The 24,833-nt window shown below is 46.5% G+C and overlaps 1 protein-coding gene across 1 annotated transcript in view; it reads left to right on the forward strand.

The window, feature by feature from the left end:
* The window catches only part of Lamc1 (laminin subunit gamma 1), a 114,656-nt gene that overhangs the window by 70,963 nt on the left and 18,860 nt on the right, over positions 1–24,833 (forward strand). Inside the window, exons 3-18 of the mRNA XM_036202424.1 lie at positions 2,858–2,988; positions 5,603–5,769; positions 8,757–8,945; positions 9,793–9,910; positions 10,266–10,364; positions 10,450–10,586; positions 10,975–11,097; positions 11,188–11,377; positions 11,780–11,892; positions 13,470–13,691; positions 13,791–13,979; positions 17,267–17,512; positions 17,970–18,123; positions 18,574–18,716; positions 20,393–20,571; positions 21,386–21,542. Coding sequence (XP_036058317.1) covers positions 2,858–2,988; positions 5,603–5,769; positions 8,757–8,945; positions 9,793–9,910; positions 10,266–10,364; positions 10,450–10,586; positions 10,975–11,097; positions 11,188–11,377; positions 11,780–11,892; positions 13,470–13,691; positions 13,791–13,979; positions 17,267–17,512; positions 17,970–18,123; positions 18,574–18,716; positions 20,393–20,571; positions 21,386–21,542 — 2,557 coding nt within the window. The remainder of the gene's footprint in view (positions 1–2,857; positions 2,989–5,602; positions 5,770–8,756; positions 8,946–9,792; positions 9,911–10,265; positions 10,365–10,449; positions 10,587–10,974; positions 11,098–11,187; positions 11,378–11,779; positions 11,893–13,469; positions 13,692–13,790; positions 13,980–17,266; positions 17,513–17,969; positions 18,124–18,573; positions 18,717–20,392; positions 20,572–21,385; positions 21,543–24,833) is intronic.

Genomic DNA, 24,833 nt, shown 5'->3' on the forward strand with positions numbered 1-24,833 from the left:
CATCCAGGTGTTCTCCAAGGCCCTTCAGAAAAGAGTTCCTGGTGACGGTGGGGAACATGAACAGCAGGGAGAATAGATGAATTTCTAAAAGTCTTATTAAATAAGAAACACAGAGCCAAATACAGAGGAAATAGCCAAAGAGATCAGAGAACCAGCGATGAGCCACGACTACCTTATCTTTCCACCTCGCCGCCATCGCTTCCCCAGAGAGAATTTCTTCGAGTCTAATTTGTGTTTTTATTGCTTTCCTGCTCTGCCTTCTCATTGGCTCTAAGCCTAACCACATCACTTCTTGTCACTGCCTGTCTATGCAGACCTCCAGGTCTCTATGGTTGGTACTGGGATTAAAGGCTTGTGTCATCATGCTTGTGTCCTTGACCACACAGAGACTCTGCCTGCTGTGTGATCGGATTAAGGGCGTGTGCTACCACCACCTGACTTCTGTTTAAGGCTATGTGACCTTGCTATGTGACCTCTGATCTCCAGGCAAAGTTTATTTATTAATATACAAATAAAATCACATTTCAGCACAATTAAAGTATCACCACAAATAACTGATTCAGATAGATGATGAAATAGCTAAACGCTGAAAGAAAGCCTTAGAAAAGGCGGTGTAGCAGACACCCGCCAGCCTTGTTTCTTTGTCCAGTTGGTTGTATTTCCTGTTCTGGAGAGGCTGCAGGGGGACCAGTAGAAAAGAGTGTTTTTCTGGCTCTTCTGCTTGCTGCATGCCCTCAGCCTGTCTTGAGCAGCTCCTCAGCAGGGCTTCTGCTGTTAACTGCTCTTCGTCATAGAAACTAGTGAGACTCTGGTAAGAATGCTTTGGGCACCTGAATGAATTTGGTGAGTTCATTTCATTGTGCAGGAGCTTTAATTATGTGTGTCTGGATATACCAGCTCTGGCTGTCATAGCTTTGGGCCAAGTCGGGTGAGCAGATTTGGCTTCTAGCTGATTAAGAGTAAACTGCTTCGTCCCAGATGGAGAAGGGGAAGAAGGTCTCAGGCTCTGCCCGCTGAGTCCCAGCCTGTCTGTATTGGTTGTAGTTTTTAGCGTCTGCTGTACACTTAGCTGTGCTGTAATGCAGCAAGCATGTTCTCAGCCGTAGATGACTGAGCAGCATTCTCATGTCTAGATGTATAAGTCTTTTAGCTCTTGTAGCTCTGTAAGTTGGCTATTTTTATCATCTTCCTTTTTACAGATGAGAAGTCAGAGCTCAGAAGGGTGTAAATTGTCCCACCTCACAGTTTTAAGTGGCAGAGCCGAGACTCTGTTCAGTCTAGATATTCATGATGAAGGCAGTCGCCTAGCGGCACCCTGTGAGCTTTCCATCTCCTTTGTAGAGGGGAGCTGTGGTAAAGATGAAGCCTGGAGAAGGTATCGTGAGCATTAGGCAGAGGTGTGTTCAGCTATTTGCGTTATGGACAACTAACAGATTCCTGCCATTGTGGCCGTGAGTGGGAGTTGTTTTTGAGTTCCAAGATTGGATACGGTGAAATCATCACCGTCTCCTTTCTAATTATACTGAAGCTTCATGGAGATTAGTTTTTTATGAGCTCTCTCTGTTGCCAGGTGTTTGGCATAGCTTAAGGCAGCGCTGGTTTATCAGGAGTGGCCTGCTGGTCTGAGAGCCTCTGGAAGCCTAGATGCCTGCTGTCAGCCCCCCCTCTCGCTCCCCCACTCCCGCTGGCTTACAGAGCTGAGGGTGACTGACACTTGGTCCCTCCCTAAGTCAGTCCCCTGGACTGGAGGAGAACTGCTGTCTTTGGTCTGGGCTCCTTCACCAGGCAGGTCAGCTGAGGGCTGAGTCTTTCTTTTCCCCTGGGTCGTCCATGTTCAGGAGACCAGACCGGGCATTTCCACAGTGAGGGCAAGTCCTTATTGAGCCTCTGTGTGTGTCATATTGAGTGATGTCCCCTCTGCCAAAACTAGAATCAGCATGGAAGGAAACTGCACAGGGTGTGGCGGGCTGGGTCATTAGGATCGTTAAGACAGCAGCATGCCACACATGTAAGCATCTGATAAAGTCAGCTCAGTCAAAGGGCATTGATGATTTATATATATATATATATATATATATATATATATATATAAAATAAAGGCTTAGGTAGCAGCAAACGCAGGGTGGTGGCGCAGCCTTGGTTCCCATTGCTCTGTATGATATACACCTTTCAACTTGATCAGACGTGGATTCGCTCACTCTGTGCCAAGCCTGGGGACGCTGCACTGAGCAAAATGGATACAGGTTGCCTACCCTTCTGCTAACTTTAACCGGGTATTGGAGGCAGTGTGTGAGGCGAACGACATAAACAAATCAGTGGAGTAGGGTAAATTTAAGATTGTCCAGGGAAGACCTGACATTGGTGATGTTGTAGCCAGGGTGAGAACAAACAGCCTTGGCTGGCTTGGGTCAGTACACTCACAGGTTACCTTGTGGTTAGGTCTCTACCTGCCCCACACCAGTCCGGTTCAGGCCTAGGAGCCAGAACTAGAGGATACAAAGTGTGCAGGGGGACAGGTGTGCTAGAACGAGTGTGGCGTGTGTGTGAGCTGAGCTGGCAGTGGGGAGTTGGAGAGTTCCTGCCTCTCGCTGGGTGTGTGTTTTGCTCAGCCCTTTCAGTCACCTGAGGAAGAAGCCAGCAGGGTCCTCACCTATGGGAACTCACAAGTGGTGACTGTCAACTGTGGAAGAGCCAAGGAGGAGTCCATTGGGGACTAAAGTTAGTCGCTCAGTAGTTCAGTGATTTAGCAAAAGAGGTCTAGATTAGCGTCTGAACCATTTGGAAGATTTTGTCAAATGTGCTTCTCGTCTTCAGCCCCTCTGCTTCTCTTTATGTTTTTTCTTTTTCCTTTCTGCAGGAGTGGGTAAGTGCTACTGACATCAGAGTAACGCTCAATCGCCTGAATACTTTTGGAGATGAAGTGTTTAACGACCCCAAAGTTCTCAAGTCCTATTATTATGCAATCTCAGACTTCGCTGTGGGTGGCAGGTGAGTGAACTGTGATTGGAACTTTGATGTAGAACTCTTTATGACTTTATTAGCATTTAGGGACCATGTGGATCTGGAAAGACAAGCTACTATGTAGGAATTTTTTTCTTATCAGATCTTCTTATTCTGGAAGCCAAGCAATTGGGTTTTCTCAAGCCTTATTAAGCCTACACTCATTGACCATTTAAGTATAGTAATCTATTACTATTAATACAGTAAGAGATTCTGTAGAGCTGTTGCCCAAGGGAGAAGCCATGACCTAGGATCTTACAAATGAGTTAAGAGCAACTCGTTAATATATAAAAATTCAAATGTAGGTTGAGCATCCCTAATCCACAAACTCAAGATGTTCTAGTTGGCTTTCTGTTTTTGTGATAAACACCCTGACCAAAAGCAAGTTGGGAGAGGAAAAGGCTTATTTCTCTTATAACTCTCAGATTACAGTCTATCAGTGAGGGAAGTCTGAGCAGACATTCCAGCAGGGCAGAAGCCTGGAGGCAGGAACTGAGCCTAGGCCACGGAAGAGTGCTGTTTACTAGGTAGCTCCCCATGGCTTGCTGTGCCTGCTTTCTTACACAGTGCAGGACCACCTTTGCAGGGATACCACTACTTACAGTGGCTAGGCCCTCCCCTCAGTCATCAATCATTAATCAAGAAATACCCTCAGGTCAGTCTGATGGAGATATTGTTTTATTTGAGGGTCCCTCTTCCCAGATGCCCCAAGCTTATGCCAAGTTGATTGAAAAACTAACCGCACACAAAACTTGAAATTTTCTGGTGCTCAGGTGACATCACAAGTAGACTGTCAAGATGCGGGTCTCCTGGCTGTTGTTGGTTTCGCTCCCAAGATACAGCAGTCTGCTTTTGAAAAAGATCAAGAGTCCAAAAACTTCCATTCCCAAGCTCTTAGGGAGGCGTGCTCAGTTTGTGCTGGTACAACCATGTGTTCTAAACAAAAACGCCAGGAATCAAGAAACAGAACTGCCGGGCTAGAGGAGCAGGTCGGGTCTGGGTGGGTCTTAAAGGACAGGTAGGATTTGGGTAAAGAGGAAAGATGTGTGGATTGAGTGCAGGAGGGTGGATATGCATCAGCAGAAGTTCAGAGAGTGTAGTCCTGCTTGATGGGAAGAAAATCTCTACAGAACTGTAAACCAGAAAGATGGATGTATGGTCAGAGATGACAGGCTGAGGATCATGGACTTTTCCCTTTGTATTAGCCCATGAGGTCTCTAGAGCAGAAAAATTATTTTTGTATCTGGTGTTTCTGGCATGCGCAGTGAGATTGGTTTGAAATGAAAGCAGTGAGAAATTGGGCAGTGTTTGGAGTAAGGCTGTACTATCAGAACTGGGTTAGGAAGATGAGGTATGGAGACAGCGAGTATAGTGGTGCATATGAAGACGTCAGGAAGCCCATTACTTTATATGCTGACCTGCAGAATCAATTCAAACAGATGTTTAAGGTGAGTGTGCAAACAGGGTAAAGGTACAGTGTGGTTGATGGCGTTTCCATTCCTGCTTTGATGCTGTATAATCTGGATAGTAAACAACAAACGCCTGGCATTAGGCTGCTGACAGATCAAAAAGATACATAGATGCATTTTACTGTGAAAGGGAAATTACCAGCTCTTTAGTCTAATGATCAGGAAAACACTGGTACCATTACTAAATTTAGAAAATGGGCCACCCTGAAGGAGATGATGCACTTAGTCATAGACATGCAGAGTTTTAGGTTATGGGAGACCTTTAAGTTTGTACAACCACCAAGGACAGGAGCCTTGGAGAAGGAGGGGAACGAGGTTCTAAAGTGAGGCTCCTCTCTGCACACTGAAGATGAGTTCAGGGTGCACAGGCACTTCAGATGAGTGCCTGAAGCTGTGGAATTGCTGACTTTAAGGAAGCAAGGGAGAGAAGTACCTCTGCTTAGCCACATTCATATCTCTGCGTTTCCTTGGGTCCTGAGTTCATTACTGTACCTTCATCTAGGGGGTCCTTTGGAAGCCCTCGCCCCCAGAGAGCCCAAGGGACTAATCTGTCTACTGGATATCTATGGGGAACTGGGTATCAAAGTCAGTGTCTCAGTTCCTTCAGTGGGAAGCATTAATCATAAGGGTGAATTACTGCCATATGTATTAACTGTTCTGTTCAGTCCTGTGTGCAGAAATTGAGCAATTCCCAGTGACTCTGAGAGAGGCTTTATCATTGTCTGTTTTACAGGTGAGGTTCAGGCACACTGTAAGTGGCAGGGAAGGGTTCCAAACCCAGGTGGCCTGGTGTCAGTCAGACTTTATGCTAGGCTTAGCCATTGTCTTCGGCTGTTTCCTGACGGTCTTCACTTCAGGAGACATCCTGTTGGTGTTCTTGGGAACTCTTAGGGACTTTCTTCAGTGTAGTTAATGTTTCATCCTGGGGTTTTTCGTGTGTGTGTGTGTGTGTGTGTGTGTGTGTGTGTGTGTGTGTGTGTGTGTTTCAACTTAACCTGGCTAAGTTCCTCAGTTTGTACTTTTGATGGTAAAATTCAAAGAATTTTTGGTTTTCTGTATATACACTTCCTCTGCACTGTTTCTAGGCCCTCACAGTGGTTCTGTTCTTGACCACCCTTCTCTTTCCTCTCCAGGTGTAAGTGTAATGGGCATGCCAGTGAGTGTGTAAAGAATGAGTTTGGCAAGCTGGTGTGCAATTGCAAACACAACACCTATGGAGTCGACTGTGAAAAGTGCCTGCCTTTCTTCAGTGACCGGCCGTGGAGGAGAGCCACCGCCGAGAGCGCCAGCGAATGCCTACGTGAGTGCCACTGGCATCCTCTGCCCATTGGCCTTAAGGACTGCAGCTGGAAGAAGGGATGGGTGCCTTCCTCACTGATGGAAAGTCACTGCTCCTGTAGAGCACCATCAGAGGAAATGGTGGACACAGGAAGTTGGTTGTGAATAAACCCAGCTGGATTTGTTTCTTTCATGAATATCAGCTAGGAAGCAGAATCACCAAGGAGTTTGCTTAGAGAATACGGGGTCAATGTGGCACCTCTCAAATGTGACCTCTGTGGTCACCATAGCCCTTTGAAATCAACCACCCCTCGGTATCCATGGGAAATGGGTTCCAGAACCTTCCTTACACACCGAAGTTCATAGATGTTCAAACTCGCTATATAAAATGGCATAGCATTTGCATGTGACCATGCACCCTCTTCATGCTTGTCATCTGTAGGCTACTCATAGCGCATGCAGTGCAAATGCCATGGGAATAGTTGTCCTCCATTGGGGAATGGGGACAATAAAGTCTGTACACATGTTGAGGACAGACATCACCTCCCTGCACCCCCACACTCTGTATTGCCCGTTGATGGACTCTGTGGCTGTGTAACTCCAGGTACAGAGTACAGCCATGTTCTTTTCGTCAGTACCCATTCGCTCAAGCAGCCAGCTTGGTTGGCGTGTGTCGGGTACAATGAGTGAACACTCAGAATCATTTTTCCTTTCTTGAAAGAGAACAGTAGGGAGGACTTTCCCAACCACTGCTGGGAAATCTGGGCGGCCTTGGGAGAAGGGGTGAGTCCTGTGCCCTAGCAAAGGTCAGAATGAAGACATTAACACATGTTTAGCCTTCATAACCTCATGGCTCATTCGGGACAGACTGAGAGGGGAACTCAGGAGAGAAAGCAAGACTTAATATGAACAGACTTTAAAGCAACCTCGATGCTCTTATGTCCTTCATCAGTGTGGGGAGTAAAAGGACTAAGGAAGGGGCACTTGGAACGTGCAGCATTATCACAGCACCCCGAGAAGGAGCCACCTTCTCACTTACGACTGTTTTCATTGAGCTGCCTTGAGCAGAATTTATTACACATCTTTCCTTTCTCTCAACAAATCCTGGAGCTGCTGATAAACTCTATAGCTTCCTCTAGCATTTCTAAGCATCCAGTGAGCTCCTTTAATCCCATTACCACACGAATGTAATGGGATGTTGTAAGGTGAGGATTGGTGTAAGAGAAATGAAGCACTCCTAAAACATGTCATCTAAACACACGTGCATTGTGGTTATGTGCATATGGATGTCATATTGCTAGTTTACCCAGGAAATAAGAACAAACAAAACACTGCTCACCACTAGGAAATGAAGCGGCTCTTGCAGCTAATAGACTTTGCTGAGGAACTCACCTTTCTCCACAGTCTCCTCAGCACTAGCCCTTCAGAGTGAAGTCTCTGGCTGATGTGACTGCGACAGGACAGTTGGATACTGGGGCTAGACAAGAGAAAAATCAAGCTGTAGCTCTGGGTTTAGGGGGAGTAGGCATGGCAACTGTTCTACTTCCAGATCTCAGCAGCAGCCCACTTCTCAGGAAGGCTGGATTGACTGCAGGGTGATGTAGGGCAGCGTGGGGTGTAAGAGGAATAGCTAAAAAAAGGGGGGGCCACTATGCAACAGCTACTGAAAAGGGGTAGGCACCCAAAAATGGCTTAATAAAATTCCAAGTCTTGGGGCCAGCAATTCAAGTTTCTAAAAATGTTTTCAGTTATAATTCTATAATAGCCTATATTGTATAGAAAAAGAAAATATATTCAAATATATTTTAAAAATAGTTGATAGCTCTAGCATAAACCAAGCCAAACTTTGTTTTTATGTGATAGTCAAGAGCTTATATATGTTTGGACAGGTTAAGTCTGAGAAAATCATCTTACTCTAACCAGAAGACTCTGTGACTACGAATATTTATTTGTTTGTTTATTTTGGAGACAGGGTCTCACTATGTAGCCCTGGCCTGGAACTCACTGGAGACCAGGCTGGCCAGAGACTCATAGAGTTGCCTTCTGAGTGCTGGGGTTAAAGCTGTGCTCCACGCCTGGCTGGTTGCTTATTCTTAAAGTATGGTTTTAACAGATGATGCAGTTGGACCTGTAGTTCTACAGCAGATGGATCTGAAGGGTCTGAATCTCCCTGTAATTCTGCTTCCATTGTCAGATGTGATAATTTAAACCTACATGTCTTGAGTTCCCTAGTCTGGACAGAGTAATCTAACCCTCTGACAGCATCGTAATGTGTTCGGATTGTTGAGGCAAAAATATTAAAAGCTGCATGATAAGTTAGTGCCTCCTTTTTGCTGTCAGTACTACAACTCAAGGATAAGGATTAGAAAAATGGGCGTGGTGGTACAGGCAGTTATCCCAGCACTGGAGAGGTAGAGGCAGGCGGATCTCTGACTCTAGACCAGCCAACACTACATAGTGAAATCCTGTCTCAAGAAAAAGTTAGGAAAAGGATCATTTGTCTTGGCTCTCCCGTATGACCAGCTGCCGGGAGGCAGATTATTCTTTGAGTGTAGTTCTTATATTTATGATACCCTTTTTCTCTAAGGATGGATGTTTCTTAGTAAAGTGATGATCAGGCTGTCTAAACTTGTTGACATACTAGGTGTTCTAAAACAGTATGCCCGGGAGTCGCTCTATGCCACCTGTCGCAGAGGTGCAGGGAATTGTTGTTTGCTTTTCTTGGAGTCTTTTAAAATGCTTTCTTAGGGTATACAGATCTTGGAGGCTAGAGTGATGACTCAGAGGTTAAGAACACTCACTCCTCTTCCAGAGTTCATTTCCAATAAAGCACCCACGTTGGGTGGCTCACAATCGCCTCTCACTCCAGCTCCAGGATATCTGACACCCTCTTTTGACCCCTGCAGACATCCCCATACACGGGCTTCACTCACACAGAAACACATATACATTTTCTTTTTAAAGGTATACAGCTCTGATCTGATATAACTTGTATATTTTGGCCTACAGCCTGTGACTGCAATGGCCGATCCCAGGAATGCTACTTTGACCCTGAACTCTACCGTTCAACTGGACATGGTGGCCACTGTACCAACTGCCGGGATAACACAGATGGTGCCAAGTGTGAGAGGTGCCGAGAAAACTTCTTCCGCCTTGGGAACACTGAAGCCTGCTCTCCATGCCACTGCAGTTCTGTTGGTAAGTGACAGGAAGGATCCATTGCGCTGGGTGAAGTGAGATGGCACAGGAGTGTCCTGAATCCAGAAAATGAAGCTTTGTGTTCTGAGCATGTGCAGTTAAGTGCATCAACATGCATGCTGTTCTGGCTTAGAAATGTCTTATGCCTCCATGTCTCTCCTTCACTCTAACAAAGTTGACCTTTCAGATCATTTTCTGGTGTGTATAAAAGAAGTAGTGGTTCTGTAAATAATTGGCAGCTGGGTCACAGAGACCATCTGAACTTTGACTGAGGAAGGCTTCCCCTTGTTAGTGATTTTGTTTAGTCTAATCTTAGAGGTCTGAGCTGTATACAGCATGTTAGTGTGTGTTTAGAGATACACAACATTCAGTCTCTTGGTTTGTGTGTGTGTGTGTGTGTGTGTGTGTGTGTGTGTGTGTGTGTGTGTGTGAGAGAGAGAGAGAGAGAGAGAGAGAGAGAGAGAGAGAGAGAGAGAGAGAGAGGCTAATAATTTGTTGTTTGTGCCTATGTATAATGATATTCTAGATGAGAATCTTAAGGAATGTCTGATGGACAGAGAGGTAATTGGCCTTGTGTATACTGTATTACTGGGGACAGTTTTGTTCAAGAGTGCTGGGCAGATCTACCTGAGAGTGTGCCTGGAAAGCTAAACTCTGACGGCTTATAAAGCTATGATTTACAAAGAGTTCTAGTTTGGAATTTGGTCCTTATTTTCTCTGATCATCCAGAGATTACATATTGGTCATCAGGCATTGCTCTTAGTATCTGCCCGTGTTTCTTTTGACGTGGATTTTACTCACCCCTCTCTCCAGATGTGGAGTTGAACATGAGCTCACTATATTTTAGGTTCTCTCAGCACACAGTGTGACAGTTACGGCAGATGCAGCTGTAAGCCAGGAGTGATGGGTGACAAGTGTGACCGTTGCCAGCCTGGATTCCATTCCCTCACTGAGGCAGGATGCAGGTAAATGTTTTTAGAATCAGAGACTGGTCCGGAATCTTCACCGGAAAGGGGTAATAACAGTGGGAAGACTTTCCCAGCAGTGATGGTCAGTGAGCTTCAGGACCACCGTGAAGATGCCCTTGGGTTATGGAGAGTCCAGAGTGTTTTTAGTAGTTTTAGTGAGTGTGTACAGTGTTATGTTTCCTCATGGGTGATGAGTATTCTTGACTGAAACCAAATCCGAATATGAAAGTAACAGGAGTTCACTTTGTCCTTTGGAGATGACTGTGTGTAAAATCTTCTGTAAAGCAGTCGGCTTTGAGAGAGGATTTCTTCCCTCTTTCTCTTCATTCTTGTGCTCCATTCCATCAAACAGGCCATGCTCGTGTAATCCTTCCGGCAGCACGGATGAGTGTAATGTTGAAACAGGAAGATGTGTCTGCAAAGACAACGTGGAAGGCTTCAGCTGTGAGAGGTAGCTCCATCTTTCCCTGACTGTTCTCATGGTATCAGGTTTCCAGTAAAAACAGTGACTGATGCTGCTACCTAATCTCTTCCAGATGCAAGCCTGGATTTTTTAATCTGGAATCATCTAATCCTAAGGGTTGCACACCCTGCTTCTGCTTTGGGCATTCTTCTGTGTGCACAAATGCTGTTGGCTACAGTGTTTATGACATCTCCTCCACCTTTCAGATTGGTAATGCAGCCCTTATTCACAACTTCACAACAAGCCCCCAGAGCTCTGAGACCACTCTTACAAGGGTATTTTTGGAGTCAGTAACTAGGGAGGGTTTTTGATACTAGGAACATTTGATGTTACTTAATATGCATGTTTTTTTCCTTGTGTGGCTCTTTAATGAAACATACATACGGTTTTAGAGAATTTACTGTATGTAGTAAGCAGTGACTACAAATGTTGTATAAAAAATACAGCAAAATGTATCTTTCAGAGGGTAGTATATATAGGTTCTATTGTAGTGTCAACATTTTTATTGATTTTCTCGATATGAGGTGCAGTCTCACATTTTGTGGGCCTTCATCTAGGATGTTTGTCACATGCCTGTGTCTTCATTCTCGACCCGCAGATGAGGATGGGTGGCGTGTGGAACAGAGGGATGGCTCGGAGGCGTCTCTTGAGTGGTCCTCAGATAGACAGGATATTGCCGTGATCTCGGATAGTTACTTTCCTAGGTACTTCATTGCCCCTGGTAAGTGAGGCTGGAAAGCAACGTGGCTTTCTGAGTGCTTCTCTGGTTCACAGTCTCCCATTCTGACCCAGCCTCCTATCTGCCTTTCAGCGAAGTTCCTGGGCAACCAGCTTCTGAGTTACGGACAGAACCTCTCCTTCTCCTTCCGAGTGGACAGACGGGACACTCGCCTCTCTGCAGAAGATCTCGTGCTTGAGGGAGCTGGCTTGAGAGTATCTGTGCCCTTGATTGCCCAGGGCAATTCCTATCCTAGCGAGACCACTGTGAAGTACATCTTCAGGTGAGACGGTGCTCTCTCTCAACTCAGACCTGACCAGCCAAGAAAGAGAAAGTGGGTTTTTGTTGTTTCGTTTGTCTGAGTTGATCTGGCCTCAAGGTGTGTGTTAAAGAAAAACTTCTGGGCTAGGTGTGGCAGCTCATACCGATTGTTCTAGACCATTGGAGGCTGAGTCAAGAAGATTGCCAAGGCTAGCCAGGTTACATATCGAAATTCTCTGTAAACCCTTTGGGCTATTGAGACGAGCCACTTAACTTTCCCTCTCCTAGCTGCACTGAGAAGCTGGCGGCTCTCTCTAGGCTAGTGTGCCAGGAATGCCTGTGGTGGCATCACTGAGCAATGAACAGCCCCCGTGCAGATTACCTCCTTCCTTACAGAGGGTATGTGCCCTTTCTGTCTCTCCAGGCTCCATGAAGCAACAGATTACCCTTGGAGGCCCACTCTTTCCCCCTTTGAATTTCAGAAGCTCCTAAACAACCTGACTTCTGTCAAGATCCGTGGCACCTACAGTGAGAGGAGTAAGTTGTGATGTCATTTAGGATTAATTAAGAAGATGACGAGGTAGAAAGATGTGTGGTAAAGAAATGTCCTGTTCTGATATGTTCACACCGATCCAAACTGCTATCATCTGTATATTAAAATGCACTTTGAAACTGTCTTCAAGGACCTGGAGAACATTCACTAAAAGTAGTGACAGTGTTATTTGATAATTAATAAGCCAATTGAAATTCCATTGTGTATAGGTTTTCTTAAAGTCTCTACTATAACTACTGGTTCAACTTGCTTAACCTTCACTTCTTGTTATTTACTACCATGTAATTATCAAGTGATTTGAACTATTGCCTAAATTATGAGAAATTATATATTATCTAATGAACATTTGCTTTAATGTTACGTAAACAAGGGTTTAAAAGTATGCCTTCAAGAACTTATTAATGAGGGCCTTTCCCCCTCTGGTGAGGTGAAGGCTATAGCTTGGATGTCTTGAGGTTGCTTGTTTTTGAGCTTTCTACATGAATGTCCCATATAGAAATGTTTTATAAGTGATCACTAATATGGATCTGGGCCCTTGGAAGAGGTTTGGATTACAAATGTAGATTGTGTCTACATTTTGGGCATTTACTTTTAAACTTGGAAATATGGCAGAAAACATAGAAAAGGGGATGGGATCCTGGAAACACAGTTGAGGTCTGTACTTCCCTGAGGCTCAAGGAAAGAAAAGAATTTGGAGAAGAAAAAATAATTGCAGGCCTAGGACAAGAGCACCACTGAGTTTTAGGTGGGCTTGAGAAGTCGCTGGGGATTTAACTTTGGCTCAGGGGTGAAGCTGAGTAAGATCACTGGACTCTCTGAAAAGTAATTTTGAATGTGAGAAGGTAAAAAAAGGAATATTCTGTTAAAGTTTGGCAGAAAGAGAGGAAAAGAGATGAGTTATCATTTGGGAGTAGGAACAAGATTTAAGAAAGAGTATTTTTAGGCCAGGGAGATGTAAGAGTGTTTAGAAATTGGAAGCACATCATAACTCGTGAGCTGACTGGCAGAAACCATAAACATATTAAAAGCTGCATCCAAGCCAGTAATAGAAGTATCCTTTGGCCTAGGTGGTCAATTTCCACATGAATTATATAAACAGCAAGTAATGCTCCATAACATGGGAGGAATGTACTTTAAGCAAAAGACTGCAAAGGACTTCAATAGACTAGACATGAAAAGAAAACATGGTAGTATCTCCAAGGCCCACTCTTACGCCCTTAGAACATTGTGGCTGGTTCTACTGGATTGCATGGACCATTTCTAGCTCATTATAAACTTTCTTTGTCCTTATGGAAGTGGAAGGACATTCTGACATGTGGCATAGTGGCTTTGGGATAATTTCACACTGGTCAGAGCTATACAATCTCGTGCTTAGCATCCTGTACCACATGGTAGTCTTAAATGCTGTTTTCTGGTTATCATTCCTGGTGAATGACTTCAGGTAATGGTCAGTTTTATCTGGACTCTTGGGTCTGGCTACTCTTAACTCGTTACTGACTCTTCATGAGCTCTTAGAAACTGGAAGGCACTCCAGTGATTCTCTTTTCTATACCACAAATAGGTGCTGGATATTTGGATGATGTCACCTTGGCAAGCGCTCGTCCTGGGCCTGGAGTTCCTGCAACTTGGGTGGAGTCCTGCACCTGTCCAGTGGGCTACGGAGGGCAGTTCTGTGAGATGTGTGTCTCAGGCTACCGAAGAGAAACTCCGAGTCTTGGACCTTACAGTCCGTGTGTGCTCTGTACCTGCAATGGACACAGTGAGACCTGCAACCCTGAGACAGGTCAGAAGCCTGCGGCTCCATGTGCCGTCAGAGCGGCACTCTTTGGCTTACTTCCTCTTCACACAGCTCATGACTTGCTCTGATCTGCTCCCCAAATAGGTGTCTGTAACTGCAGAGACAATACCGATGGCCCCCACTGTGAGAAGTGCAGCGATGGGTACTATGGAGACTCTACCCTGGGCACCTCCTCTGACTGCCAACCTTGTCCCTGTCCTGGAGGTTCAAGTTGTGCCATTGTCCCCAAGACAAAGGAAGTGGTGTGCACTCACTGCCCCACTGGCACCGCTGGTGAGTCCTCCTGGCTCCTCCTCCTGTGTTCTGTGTGGTTGTTGGTGTTTGCACAGCCTGCCTCAGTCGGCCTCACAGTCCTGAGAGGGGCCATCTGCTGTTGTTTGCCGTGAAGAGAGAGGTGTAGGAACAGAGACACGGGGGTGTGGCGAGACACGGGTGCGCTGCGGCTGCAGCCCAGGCTTTGTGACTCCAAACAGAACTGTCACCAGCCCGTGATCCCTCATCAAGAGAGAACCCAAAGTGGGTTCAGAGGAGGCTTGTCTGGAACTGGGAATGTGAAACAGCAATTTGAAATCCTCCTCTAAATCCTCCTTTCAGTGTTTCGAAGCCAGTTACATCAAGTTGGGGATTATTTTCCCCAGAGCTTTGGGTAGACCTCTCTTCCCATTCTACCCATTCCGTTCTTTTCCCAAAGGACATACAATGAGATCAGTCCTAGGTGGGTGATCACAGCAGGCTATGAGGGCTGTGACCACGAGGCTGGGGCTGGCTGGCAGACCACACCCCTTTGGCTTACCTTCTCTTCGCTGTGAAGGGCAGGAAACAAAACCAGGGCTGAACCAATGTGTTACTCGCTTGCTCAAAGTGTATGAGGACCGCAGGATTTGAAACTTGATCCTGGACTTTAAAATGAAAGCAAATTGTATTTGGGAATGAGTTTAAGGCAGGCTGCCTTGTGTCTCTGTGTTAGTTTGATATGAAACCAGTTTCAAGCTTTTGAAGTGTAGATCACTGTGGAATAGCTTCTTATCAGATGAGACATCACAGCTGGAATGCCGCCCATGTGCTCACGTGGAGGTGGCTCTGAGGGATTCTGGTGGCTACCCACAGCAGGGCCGGGAGGGCCCCTCATTCCCGTTCTCCTGGTTCTCTTTCTTCCCTCTGCCCCACCTCACCCATGTTTCCAGCTTATTGATCCCCGCTTTCGTTTGTCAGGTCTAGTGGCCAGTGGTCAGTGTCGTGGCCGTGTGGTCAGTGTCGTGGCCGTGTGGACAGTGCTGTGGCCGTGTGGTCAGTGTCGTGGCTGACTGCCTCCACAGTCAGACCTGCCCTCTCCTTGGTTCCCTTCTCTCTTCTCTCTTTATTTCAGCTGGGGATTTGCATCTGAATTTGACTCCCCGCTTAGGTGATCGGATCTCTTCAGGCTTCTGCCTGAAGTCTGTGTCCTCAGCCCTGGCACCCTCTCCTGAGCGACAGCTGTCTGTTGCTTGCCTTCCCACCTGGCAAAGGGCTGGAAACTTTCTGTTTGCCCTCCACGTCTGCTCTCCACCTTTTCCCAACCCCTGAGACTCATGTACGGCATCAGATCCAGCCTCCTCCGGAGTCGGTACACCCGAAGTCAGAGAGGAGGAGGAGGAGGACGGAGTATTTATTCCAGGGCCCATTTTGATGGGGTTGGTGACCCCTAACAGCTCTTACAACCTTGTGATCTGGTAACTGCTCCCTCCATGCAGCCTGGAGCACAGGTTACAGAGTCTGCCTGTCACACTTGGTCCTGTGATCCCCGTCCCTGCCTAGCCTTGTCCAGCGCTGTGAACTCCTTGGGCCACACTAATTGAACGTGCTGATTACCTCTGCTTCATTCCACATTCCCATAGCTACAGCCTCAACTCAATCCGTGTTTGACCTTTCCCCTTCCCCAGTTCTAACCCTCTCCCTTTCCTGTGGTCTGCAGACTACCACAACCCGCCTGTTCAAGCCCAAACCCTTGGGCTTACACTTGATGAGTCTTTCTTCGTTTCTTAGAAACAATCTCCCTCTACCTTCTTGACTGCTGCCTTCTGGATCCCAGCCACTGTGGCCTCTCACATGAGGCTCTCTCTCCCACGGGTCTCCCTGATTTACCTGCTTTCCTAAGATCGGTTCTTCACACGGGAGCCAGAATAATTAGTACATTAGTATTTTTTTTTTCTTCTGAGCCATCTTACTATGTAGTCCAGGCTGGCCTGAAAACTCCCAGGCTGGCCTCAAATTTGTCATCTTCCTGGTCCAGCCCCCCAGGTGCTGAGACTGTGTGTTACCACACTCTGAGATTGGACCACTTAAGACCTTCCTGAAGCCTGAGATGGTCCGGTGGGGAAAGCACTTGCTGTTAACCCTCAAGACCCGAGTTCAAGTCCCTGGACCGCACATAGCCGAGAGAGCCAACTCTCACTAATTGTCCTCTGGCCTCAGCGGCCATGCCGTGGCCTGTGTGCACACAGACAAGCAAAGAAAGAAAGAAGAACCTCTAGTAGCTTGTTACAGCACTTCAATTTAAATCCAGATATCTTCCTGCTACCCCGGTCTGACTTGGACTGGTTGGTCTTGCGTCCGTGTGTGGCCGTGTTCAAGTGTTCCTGTGGGTATTTTCCTGCCAACTTCTCTGTCTGTGACTTCTTATCCTCATGTTTCCCCCAGGCTAAAGTGGCCTCCACCTTCACCGTCCTTTCAGCCGTCACTGTTTGGTTTAGTGCTCTTGGACCTGACCCCGTTTGCAGTCTTGTGTGCATGTCTAGCTGGTCCCTTATTGCAACAGAAGTGTCATGGGAGCAGAGACCACATCCACCTCACTCACGGCCTGGAAGAGTGCTGCTGTGTGTAGCGGATGCTCACAAGCAGTTGTTAGTGAACAGACAGACCAAACTCTTGAGAAGTGGTAGGCTCCTTTAGGCCCTGTTGGCGACAGAGTGCCGGAAGAGCGCGTCTTGGACTGACAGTGGCCCAGAACTGGAAAAGGATGGAGAAGAGCAGTGGACATGGTGGAGAGAGCCTGGCCCGCCTTCTTCCTGCTGGTCATCAGAACCTCTGTCCGCCCTAACTCCCAGCAGACAGTGAGCGGTACCTCTCTCTCCTAGAGCTCCCTGGTTTACACGGGCCAACAGTGCTCGACTAGGGATGGTGTGTGCCTTGTGTGAGCTAAGAGAGGCCCCGCTCGCCCCGTCGTAACTTAAAGCCTCAGAAGTAGTGCTTTGTCCTTTAGCCACAGCCGTGTGGATATTCTGTTCCATGGGATGCAGGGGCCGGTAAGCCTCAAGCCTGTCTCATTGACCAAGAATCTTAACACGTGATCTTGGTTGTCAGAGAATTTGAAATGGGGTGGGCAAACCAGGGAGCATCCTACTGAAGGAGGATGTCAAGGCCACTCCTCTGGTCTGGCCCAGTACCAGAGCCACAGCCTGGGTCTCCATCGCACCACAAGACCTTGTCTATGATGGTCAGACGAGACAGGCTGTACCCATTGGTAGTCCCTGCAGGAATGCCTCGGGCCTCTCTCCCTCAACCTGGGATTCTCTCATTCCCAGGCAAGCGGTGTGAACTCTGTGATGACGGCTACTTTGGAGACCCTCTGGGCAGCAATGGGCCTGTGAGACTGTGCCGCCCATGCCAGTGCAACGACAACATAGACCCCAACGCGGTAGGCAACTGCAACCGCCTGACAGGGGAGTGTCTCAAGTGCATCTACAACACTGCCGGCTTCTACTGTGACCGCTGTAAAGAAGGCTTTTTCGGCAATCCCCTCGCTCCCAATCCGGCAGACAAGTGCAAAGGTCAGCTACCGGCCAGAGGCAGTCACCATACACCCTGATGTGCAGATCCATCCTGTGTCTCTTTCATTGCTTACAGAAGTTTGCTCAAGTGCAGGACTGGCCTGTGAAAATGCAGTGTGAACTGTGTACAACTTAAGATTGCTAGGCACTGCATTAAAAGTGTGAAAGACACAGGAAAATTTTAATTTTAATATATCATGTTTAGCTTAATATAGCCAACATTTTATTGCTTCGACTAATAATTAGTTAAAAACTCTTAATGAAATAGATGTTCTTTTTCCACCATACATCAGCAAAGTCAGTGTGTGTTTCAGCTGCTGGCACATTTCTGTTCAGATTACCCAGACACACTCTGTGTGACTGGGCGGCTTCTGTACTAGACAGCACAGGCCTAAAGAACCTGTTCTCGGGTTCTCTCTGGTGATTTGATGTTGTTCTTTCTGTCTTCCCACCCCAGCCTGTGCCTGCAATCCCTACGGGACAGTGCAGCAGCAGAGCAGCTGCAACCCTGTGACCGGGCAGTGCGAGTGTCTGCCTCACGTGTCGGGCCGGGACTGTGGTGCTTGCGACCCTGGCTTCTACAACCTGCACAGTGGGCAAGGCTGTGAGAGGTGAGACTTGGGAGCCTTTGGAGGAGGAGATCTCTGCTGTCTGTGTCAGAAGTAGTTTCTCGGGGTACAGTTAGTGGCTGGCTTGATGTTCAGGAATTGTTTTTAGGGTCTCCTGCAGGAAAGGCACCTGGTGAGAGGATTTAAGGCACAGAGAGGCAGTACAGTGGCAGCCCTGGCGTGCCAAACATTCCAAATACAGATTGCAAGGTTCCTTCCGAGACAGAGGCACCGGGGCTGCAGCCTGGGAATCTCTGCCCAGATCTTGGTCAGTGCTGGGAGGGTTTCAGAATGGAGACTTCTGGTCCATCTGAGGCTTGACAGAGAGCCCTGGAAAGCACTCAAAGTGCTGGAACCTTAGGACTTAACATCCCGCCAACAGTCCTTAACATGCTGCCATTTGACCAAGAACGTTGCTGGCAGACCTTAAAGATATCTTGTGCTTCTTTCCAGGTGTGACTGCCATGCTTTGGGTTCCACCAATGGGCAGTGTGACATCCACACCGGTCAGTGTGAATGCCAGCCTGGCATTACCGGTCAGCACTGTGAGCGCTGTGAGCCCAACCACTTCGGATTTGGACCCGAAGGCTGCAAACGTAAGACAGGGTAGCTTGCAGTACACTGTCTCCCCACGCCAGTTCATGTCTTAAGTACAGAAAGAACCCCTAATGGCCTCTGTGTGGCCATCATGGAGACTTCATTCTGTGTGTATTATAAAACCCTGGAAATCAAGGCCTTTTTTGGTTCCTTTGTGCCTTGTTGATGTCACCTTGTGTGTGTGTGTGTGTGTGTGTGTGTGTGTGTGTGTGTGTGTGTGTGTTTTAATACTTACTCTTCTTCATCATCTTGGTTTTTTTTGTTGTTGTTGGTGGTGGTTTTTTTTTGTTTTGTTTTGTTTTTCGAGACAGGGTTTCTCTGTGTAGTTTTGGTGCCTGTCCTAGGTCTTACTCTGTAAACCAGGCTGGCCTTGAACGCACAGAGATTTGCCTGCCTCTGCCTCCCGAGTGCTGGGGTTAAAGGCTTGTGCACCACTGCCACCCGGCCATCATCTTGTTTCCTAAAAAAAAAAAAAAAAAAAAAAAAATTCCCTTTGAGTACTGAGCTTGCCCACTCTGCTTAATGAGCCTTGTTTATTGATCACATTATCATTGCAGATAAGGAAACAGCGATGGGTTCTGTTCAGTGTTTGTTGACTTAGTGTGGTTAGTCTCTACCCATGGGACCTTTTTGGTTTGGTTGGCTATAAACATCTGCTTCTCCTTGGCATAAACACTTGCCTGGAAATCAGAACAGTTTGGGTTCTTGTTTTCTGAATTCCTTCATTTCTCCTGTGGAATGTAGCATAAGTCATTGGCTCAGCTCAGAGAACAAAGTGGGAAAACAAACTGTAAAGTAATGCAAGACAAGTGTTAGCATTTGGGTTTCCTTACTTCTTAGAGAGATTAGTGGAAGGATGGTGTAGAGAGCAATTCCTGAAGCATATGAAAGAAGAGTACTACTTTGTTTAGCAATCCGTGTGTGTGTGTGTGTGTGTGTGTGTGTGTGTGTGTGTGTGTGTGTGGATTTCTTTCCCTGTGGAACCCAGGCTCCACTCCCCCTTTTTCACCTCCCAGAGGCACACTCTCCACCATGCCTGGTAATTCTGTAATTACTATGCCATGTGAAATGTGCTCCAAAGGGATACAGAGGTGACCCAGTGGATAAAGTGTATGCCATGTGAGCATGAGGAACTGAGTTCAGATCCCCAGCACCCATATGAAAATGTAGGCATGTGTCCGTAATGCCAGTGCTGAGACACGTAGATCCCTGGAGCTCAGTAGCCAGCCAGTCTTACCTATTGTTGAGAGCTGGGCACAGTGATGCACACCTTTAATCCCAGCATTCGGGAAGCAAAGGCAGGCAGATCTCTTGTGAGTTTGAAGTTAGCCTGGTCTACAGAGTGAGTTCCAGGCCAGCCAGGGCTACACAGTGAGACCCTGTCTCAAAAAACCATAAAAATCAACAAGAATAAGGCAGAAAGTGATAGAGGAGGGTAGATACCCAGTGGTGACCTCTGGCCTCTGTAGGCACATGCATGCATGTGTGCGCACATATGAACACATACACCACACGCAGTGTGCCCCAAAGGGTGCATATTTTACTTTAGAACTGAAAATGTCTGTCTTCTCTGCTAAATGGACTTAGCCATCCAAAATCCCATAAATGAATGTTTTCAAGTACTTAGATTGATGAAACAAGCAGTTAAAATGAGAATTGTCTTCTGGTTCTGTAGCTTGTGACTGTCATCATGAGGGGTCCCTTTCACTCCAGTGTAAAGACGATGGCCGTTGTGAATGCAGGGAAGGCTTTGTGGGGAGTCGCTGTGACCAGTGTGAGGAGAATTATTTCTACAATCGGTCCTGGCCTGGCTGCCAGGAGTGTCCAGCCTGTTACCGGCTGGTGAAGGATAAAGTAAGTTGGAGTGCTTCATTAATTCATTCATTCATTCATTATTTCTCATCTGTTCAGCAGACATGAAGTGGAAACTCAGTACACTCCAGGCTCCAGAGAAAAAAGTGATTATTTTCAATCTGGTCTCTTCTCAGAGGCATACAGCCTAGTTAGGGGGAATGACCAGAAGTACGTACATACGTACGTAAGAGAGCACCTGAGATACGTGGCTGAAAGAATAGGGAGAGATGAGAAACTGTATAAGGAAACTCTGTAAGGAAACTCCTGCGAAATGAGATCTGGAGGGTGAGGAGTAGGAGCCATGTGAGGAGGGAATGTAGGCAAAGGCCTGGAACCTGCCCTGTGGAGGAACTTTGTTGGTGGCAGGTTATATGGGACCATGTCGACAATAAGTGAAGAGTTTAGGAATTATTCCCACATGCAGTGGAAATGTACAGAAGTCCTGTTGTATTTTAAGAGTGTCTGACTACCACATGAAGAATGATCATTAGGGATGGGATGAAGGGGAAGCCTTTAAATGGATGAGATAAATATGTGTGGTAGAGAGCAGAGTAGGGAAGAAGATTCAAGAATGGGCCTCGGGCCTTGGGGTCTTTGCTAACCGTTGCTAGAGATGTTGTTTACGGGAATCCCCAGGGAGACAGGTTCTGGAGGTCAGTTTGAGATGCCTGGCAGAGATCTAAGTGATGCTCTCGGGAGAGGCCAGAGCTGTAGAGCTGTGAGTAGACCCTGTGTGAAGGGCACAGTCTTCCACTTCTCGCTCCCCATGCCTCCTCTAGCACACACCGCAAAGTTTTCTGTTCATCCTTCCTAGGTTGCTGAGCATCGCGTGAAACTCCAGGAGTTAGAGAATCTCGTAGCAAACCTCGGCACTGGGCATGAGACGGTGACGGATCAAGCCTTTGAGGATAGACTGAAAGAGGCAGAGAGAGAAGTTACCGACCTCCTTCGTGAGGCTCAGGATGTCAAAGGTATACATGACAAGCTGGTGACTGTGATCTCATTTCTGGTTTGTAATTAATACGGTTTTTGTAAAATTCTCAGTTTTTAAACTACTTGCAGAATTTTTTTTTTTTTTTTTTTTTTTTTTTTTAAATTTGATTTTAGACAGTCTCACTGTAGCTCAGGCTGACCTGGCACTCATTATATATATTCCAGGCTGGTCTCAAACACGTGGCAGTCCTCAGCCTCCTAAGTGCTAGGATTACAGGCATGAACTACCTGCCTGGGCTGCAAGTTATTTTACTTTAAAGGTAACATTTCAAAAACGACCTATAGTCCTAATGCTTTAAGACGAAATAAACAGGGGTAACTTCCTGCTGTGTCAGAAACTATTTGTTGTTCAGGTTTAAAGTATTTTTATGAATCTGTTCCTTTACATGCAGAGAGTCTTAAGTTTAAAATATCATTAAAGCCATGTATTTTTTAGGATGTTTGTTTTCTAGCCACAACTTCTGAGAAACACTTCTAAGGAGAAAATTAGAATTTTGACCCCTACCCACCCCCACTATTCTAACAGTGGGGATTTATTTTGTGTATGGCTTTATTTTCTTCCTCATGACTCTGAGAACAGAACAATCATGCTCTCCAAACAGTTGAATAGCTAGTTACTGAATATGCAACACTGGGTATTTGTAGAAAGTAACCCTTAGAAATCAGTGCCTGTGTATGAAACTGCTTAGCACGCTGTGTGCTAACGTTATATAAAAGCATGGGTCGTATGTACCACATCCACCCTAAGGTCTTCTGCACAGGACCTGACCAGGCTGAAGAAAGAAAGGAGATCAGCCTAGGACTTAGAGGACAGTTTGTTTTAAAACACTTTGGTTTGTAATCCTTACTCGGAACTAAGCCGTTTTTCTAAACTTAGACTCTTTTCTACGGTGATTAAGTGCCTATGGTAAGCCCGGTGCTGGGCTCAGCACGAGCGGTGGGACGGCAGACAAGTCTGCCCCTGCCTGTGGGATGCTCCTCTTGGTGTGGGGCTTTCCATCATGGGAAAGCCTGTCCAGGACAGGCTGCAAAAGATACACAGCGATGTCTCAAAAAACCGGAAAAAAAAAAAAAAAAGCATGCATGGGGCAGCAGTGACCAGTTTCCACTTTGAGTATATAAATATGTATTCATTTGGAGTTGCATGGAGAAGTCTGCCTGTCTAAGAATTTAGGTCAGAAACTAAATATGTTGCTTTTTCTCTTCATATAAGTATCACACTAACGTATAGAATTTTGATTTTATATGATTATTGAAATAGGGAAGGAAGCAACTGGACATAACTGGTTTTTGCCAAGTTTGTTTGATTTCTTTTCTTAATGAGAGTCCACATTTTCTCCATGTGAGGCTTTTTTAGAAGTTGAAAAACATCCGATGTTGGTGGCTCATTATGTTAGATGCATCTGTGTGTTTATTTGGGGTTCTTTGTATCATCTTAAGTGGTAGATGCCTAGGAAGAATGGACAACCCTTCCCATTTAGAACGTTTGCTTTGCCAACCACTTTGGCATGTGGTCTTCCATTAACATGCTCTATTAAAGCAACAAATTCACATGTTGTTTGCTGTATACACTAAGTCATAGGGTTGGTTATATCCTGCTGTGCCAGTTGGGTTAACCAGGGCATGACAGAAAACTCTGGGCCAATACCACCAATGTACAGGAGTAGGCCCAGGGCCAAAGAAGGGCAGCAGGTGTGGGTACTGTCATCCCACCACAAGTTGGTATAGCTGAGCTACTGGCAGTGTCCTCGGGCCACAGTGACCACATATTTTCCTGTGCCCGCATAGACCTTCTGCTGGCGGGAAACTCTACCATGCTTCCCAGCACCGCCTGCAGGTTGGCAGCACAGTGGGTTGTTGCTTCTCTTAGCCCTGAGATCCTCTCCATAGGCAGGGGTTAAATTCCTTCTGAGGTTCCTCGGTTGTGGAGTCCCCGGCTGACCTTTTCCGCTTAGGTTCAGACTAGCCGAGAATGAAAATGCCTTTGTAATGGTTTGGCTTCTGAGACTGTAAGTATTCACTCGGAGTGGAGCAGTGCTCGGTGTGCAGATTTGAAAGAAGGTGAGATGGCACAGGTTGGGGCTGGCAGGTAGACACTGGGAATTAAAGGACGGTTGACAGGAGCATCCCAGTTAGTGTCTCTGTTGCCTTTTGTGGTGCCATTCTGGAGAAGGGACAGTGAGGGGTGGCGGTGGGTTCCTGAGAGTCTAGAGCGGTGGTTCTCAACCCTTCTAATGCCGCGACCCTTCAATACAGTTCCTCATGTTGTGGTGACCCCAACCATACAGTTATTTTTGTTACTACTTCATAACTGTATGTGTGGCTTAAGAATCATGAATATTTTTGGAGATAGAGGTTTGACAAGAGGGTCGCGACCCATCACTGGTCTAAAGGCTAGAGACTGCTTTAACAGCGTTGGCTGGTTCTTTTCTGTTATAAACTTGTTTGTATTTTTATAGTTTCTTAAAATCCTCTAGATTATCAAAGACTTGTACAAGGATCCCTCTACGCAGGAGACAGTGTCATGCCTTGAACATAAAATTATACATATTCATAGAGTAATAATGTCTTGATGTGAATACATATATGCATAGCACAGTTTAAACCAGGTTCAACATATTTACTCCTCACACGTTTATTATTTCTTCATGGTGAAAGCTTTCAAAACCGTTTCTTTCTTTATAATGTTTGGTGCTGATTATCACGCTGCCCCACTCACTGTCGTCCGAGTTCTCTGACCCACTGCCCATCCTCCCCCTACTGCCCATCCTCCCCCTACTGCCCATCCTCCCCTTCCACCCATCCTCCCCTGCCCATCCCCCTGCCCCTCCCCCCCTGCCTTCTGCTGCATGCTCAGACTGTTTTGTTACCATCAGCTGTTTAAACTTCCACATCTGGGGGAGGTCATAGGGCACTCTGCTCTGTGTGTTTATTTCACCCCATCTATGGAGTTGCAAAGGATAGGATTTCGTTGCTTATTATGGTTGCACTGTGTCTCTTCGTGTGTATGTACCATTTCATTATCCCTCGATGTGTGGACCCATTTACTGTTTCTTCTGCTTGGCTACTAAGAATGGTGTCTCCGGAATGGGATCGCCGGCGTCTCTTTGATGCCCCCTTGGGGTATGTGGGATTGGGATTGCTGGGTCAGGTTGGTCTAGTGTTTTCCACAATGCCTACGTAACTCCCATCCCTGATGGCAGTGTGCAGGTTTGCCTTCCTCACCAGCCCTGTTCTCCTGGCTTTTTGACAGTAGCCACACTGACTGA

This window comes from Onychomys torridus, chromosome 11 (assembly GCF_903995425.1).
Source record: "Onychomys torridus chromosome 11, mOncTor1.1, whole genome shotgun sequence".
NCBI classification, from domain to species: Eukaryota; Metazoa; Chordata; class Mammalia; order Rodentia; family Cricetidae; genus Onychomys; species Onychomys torridus.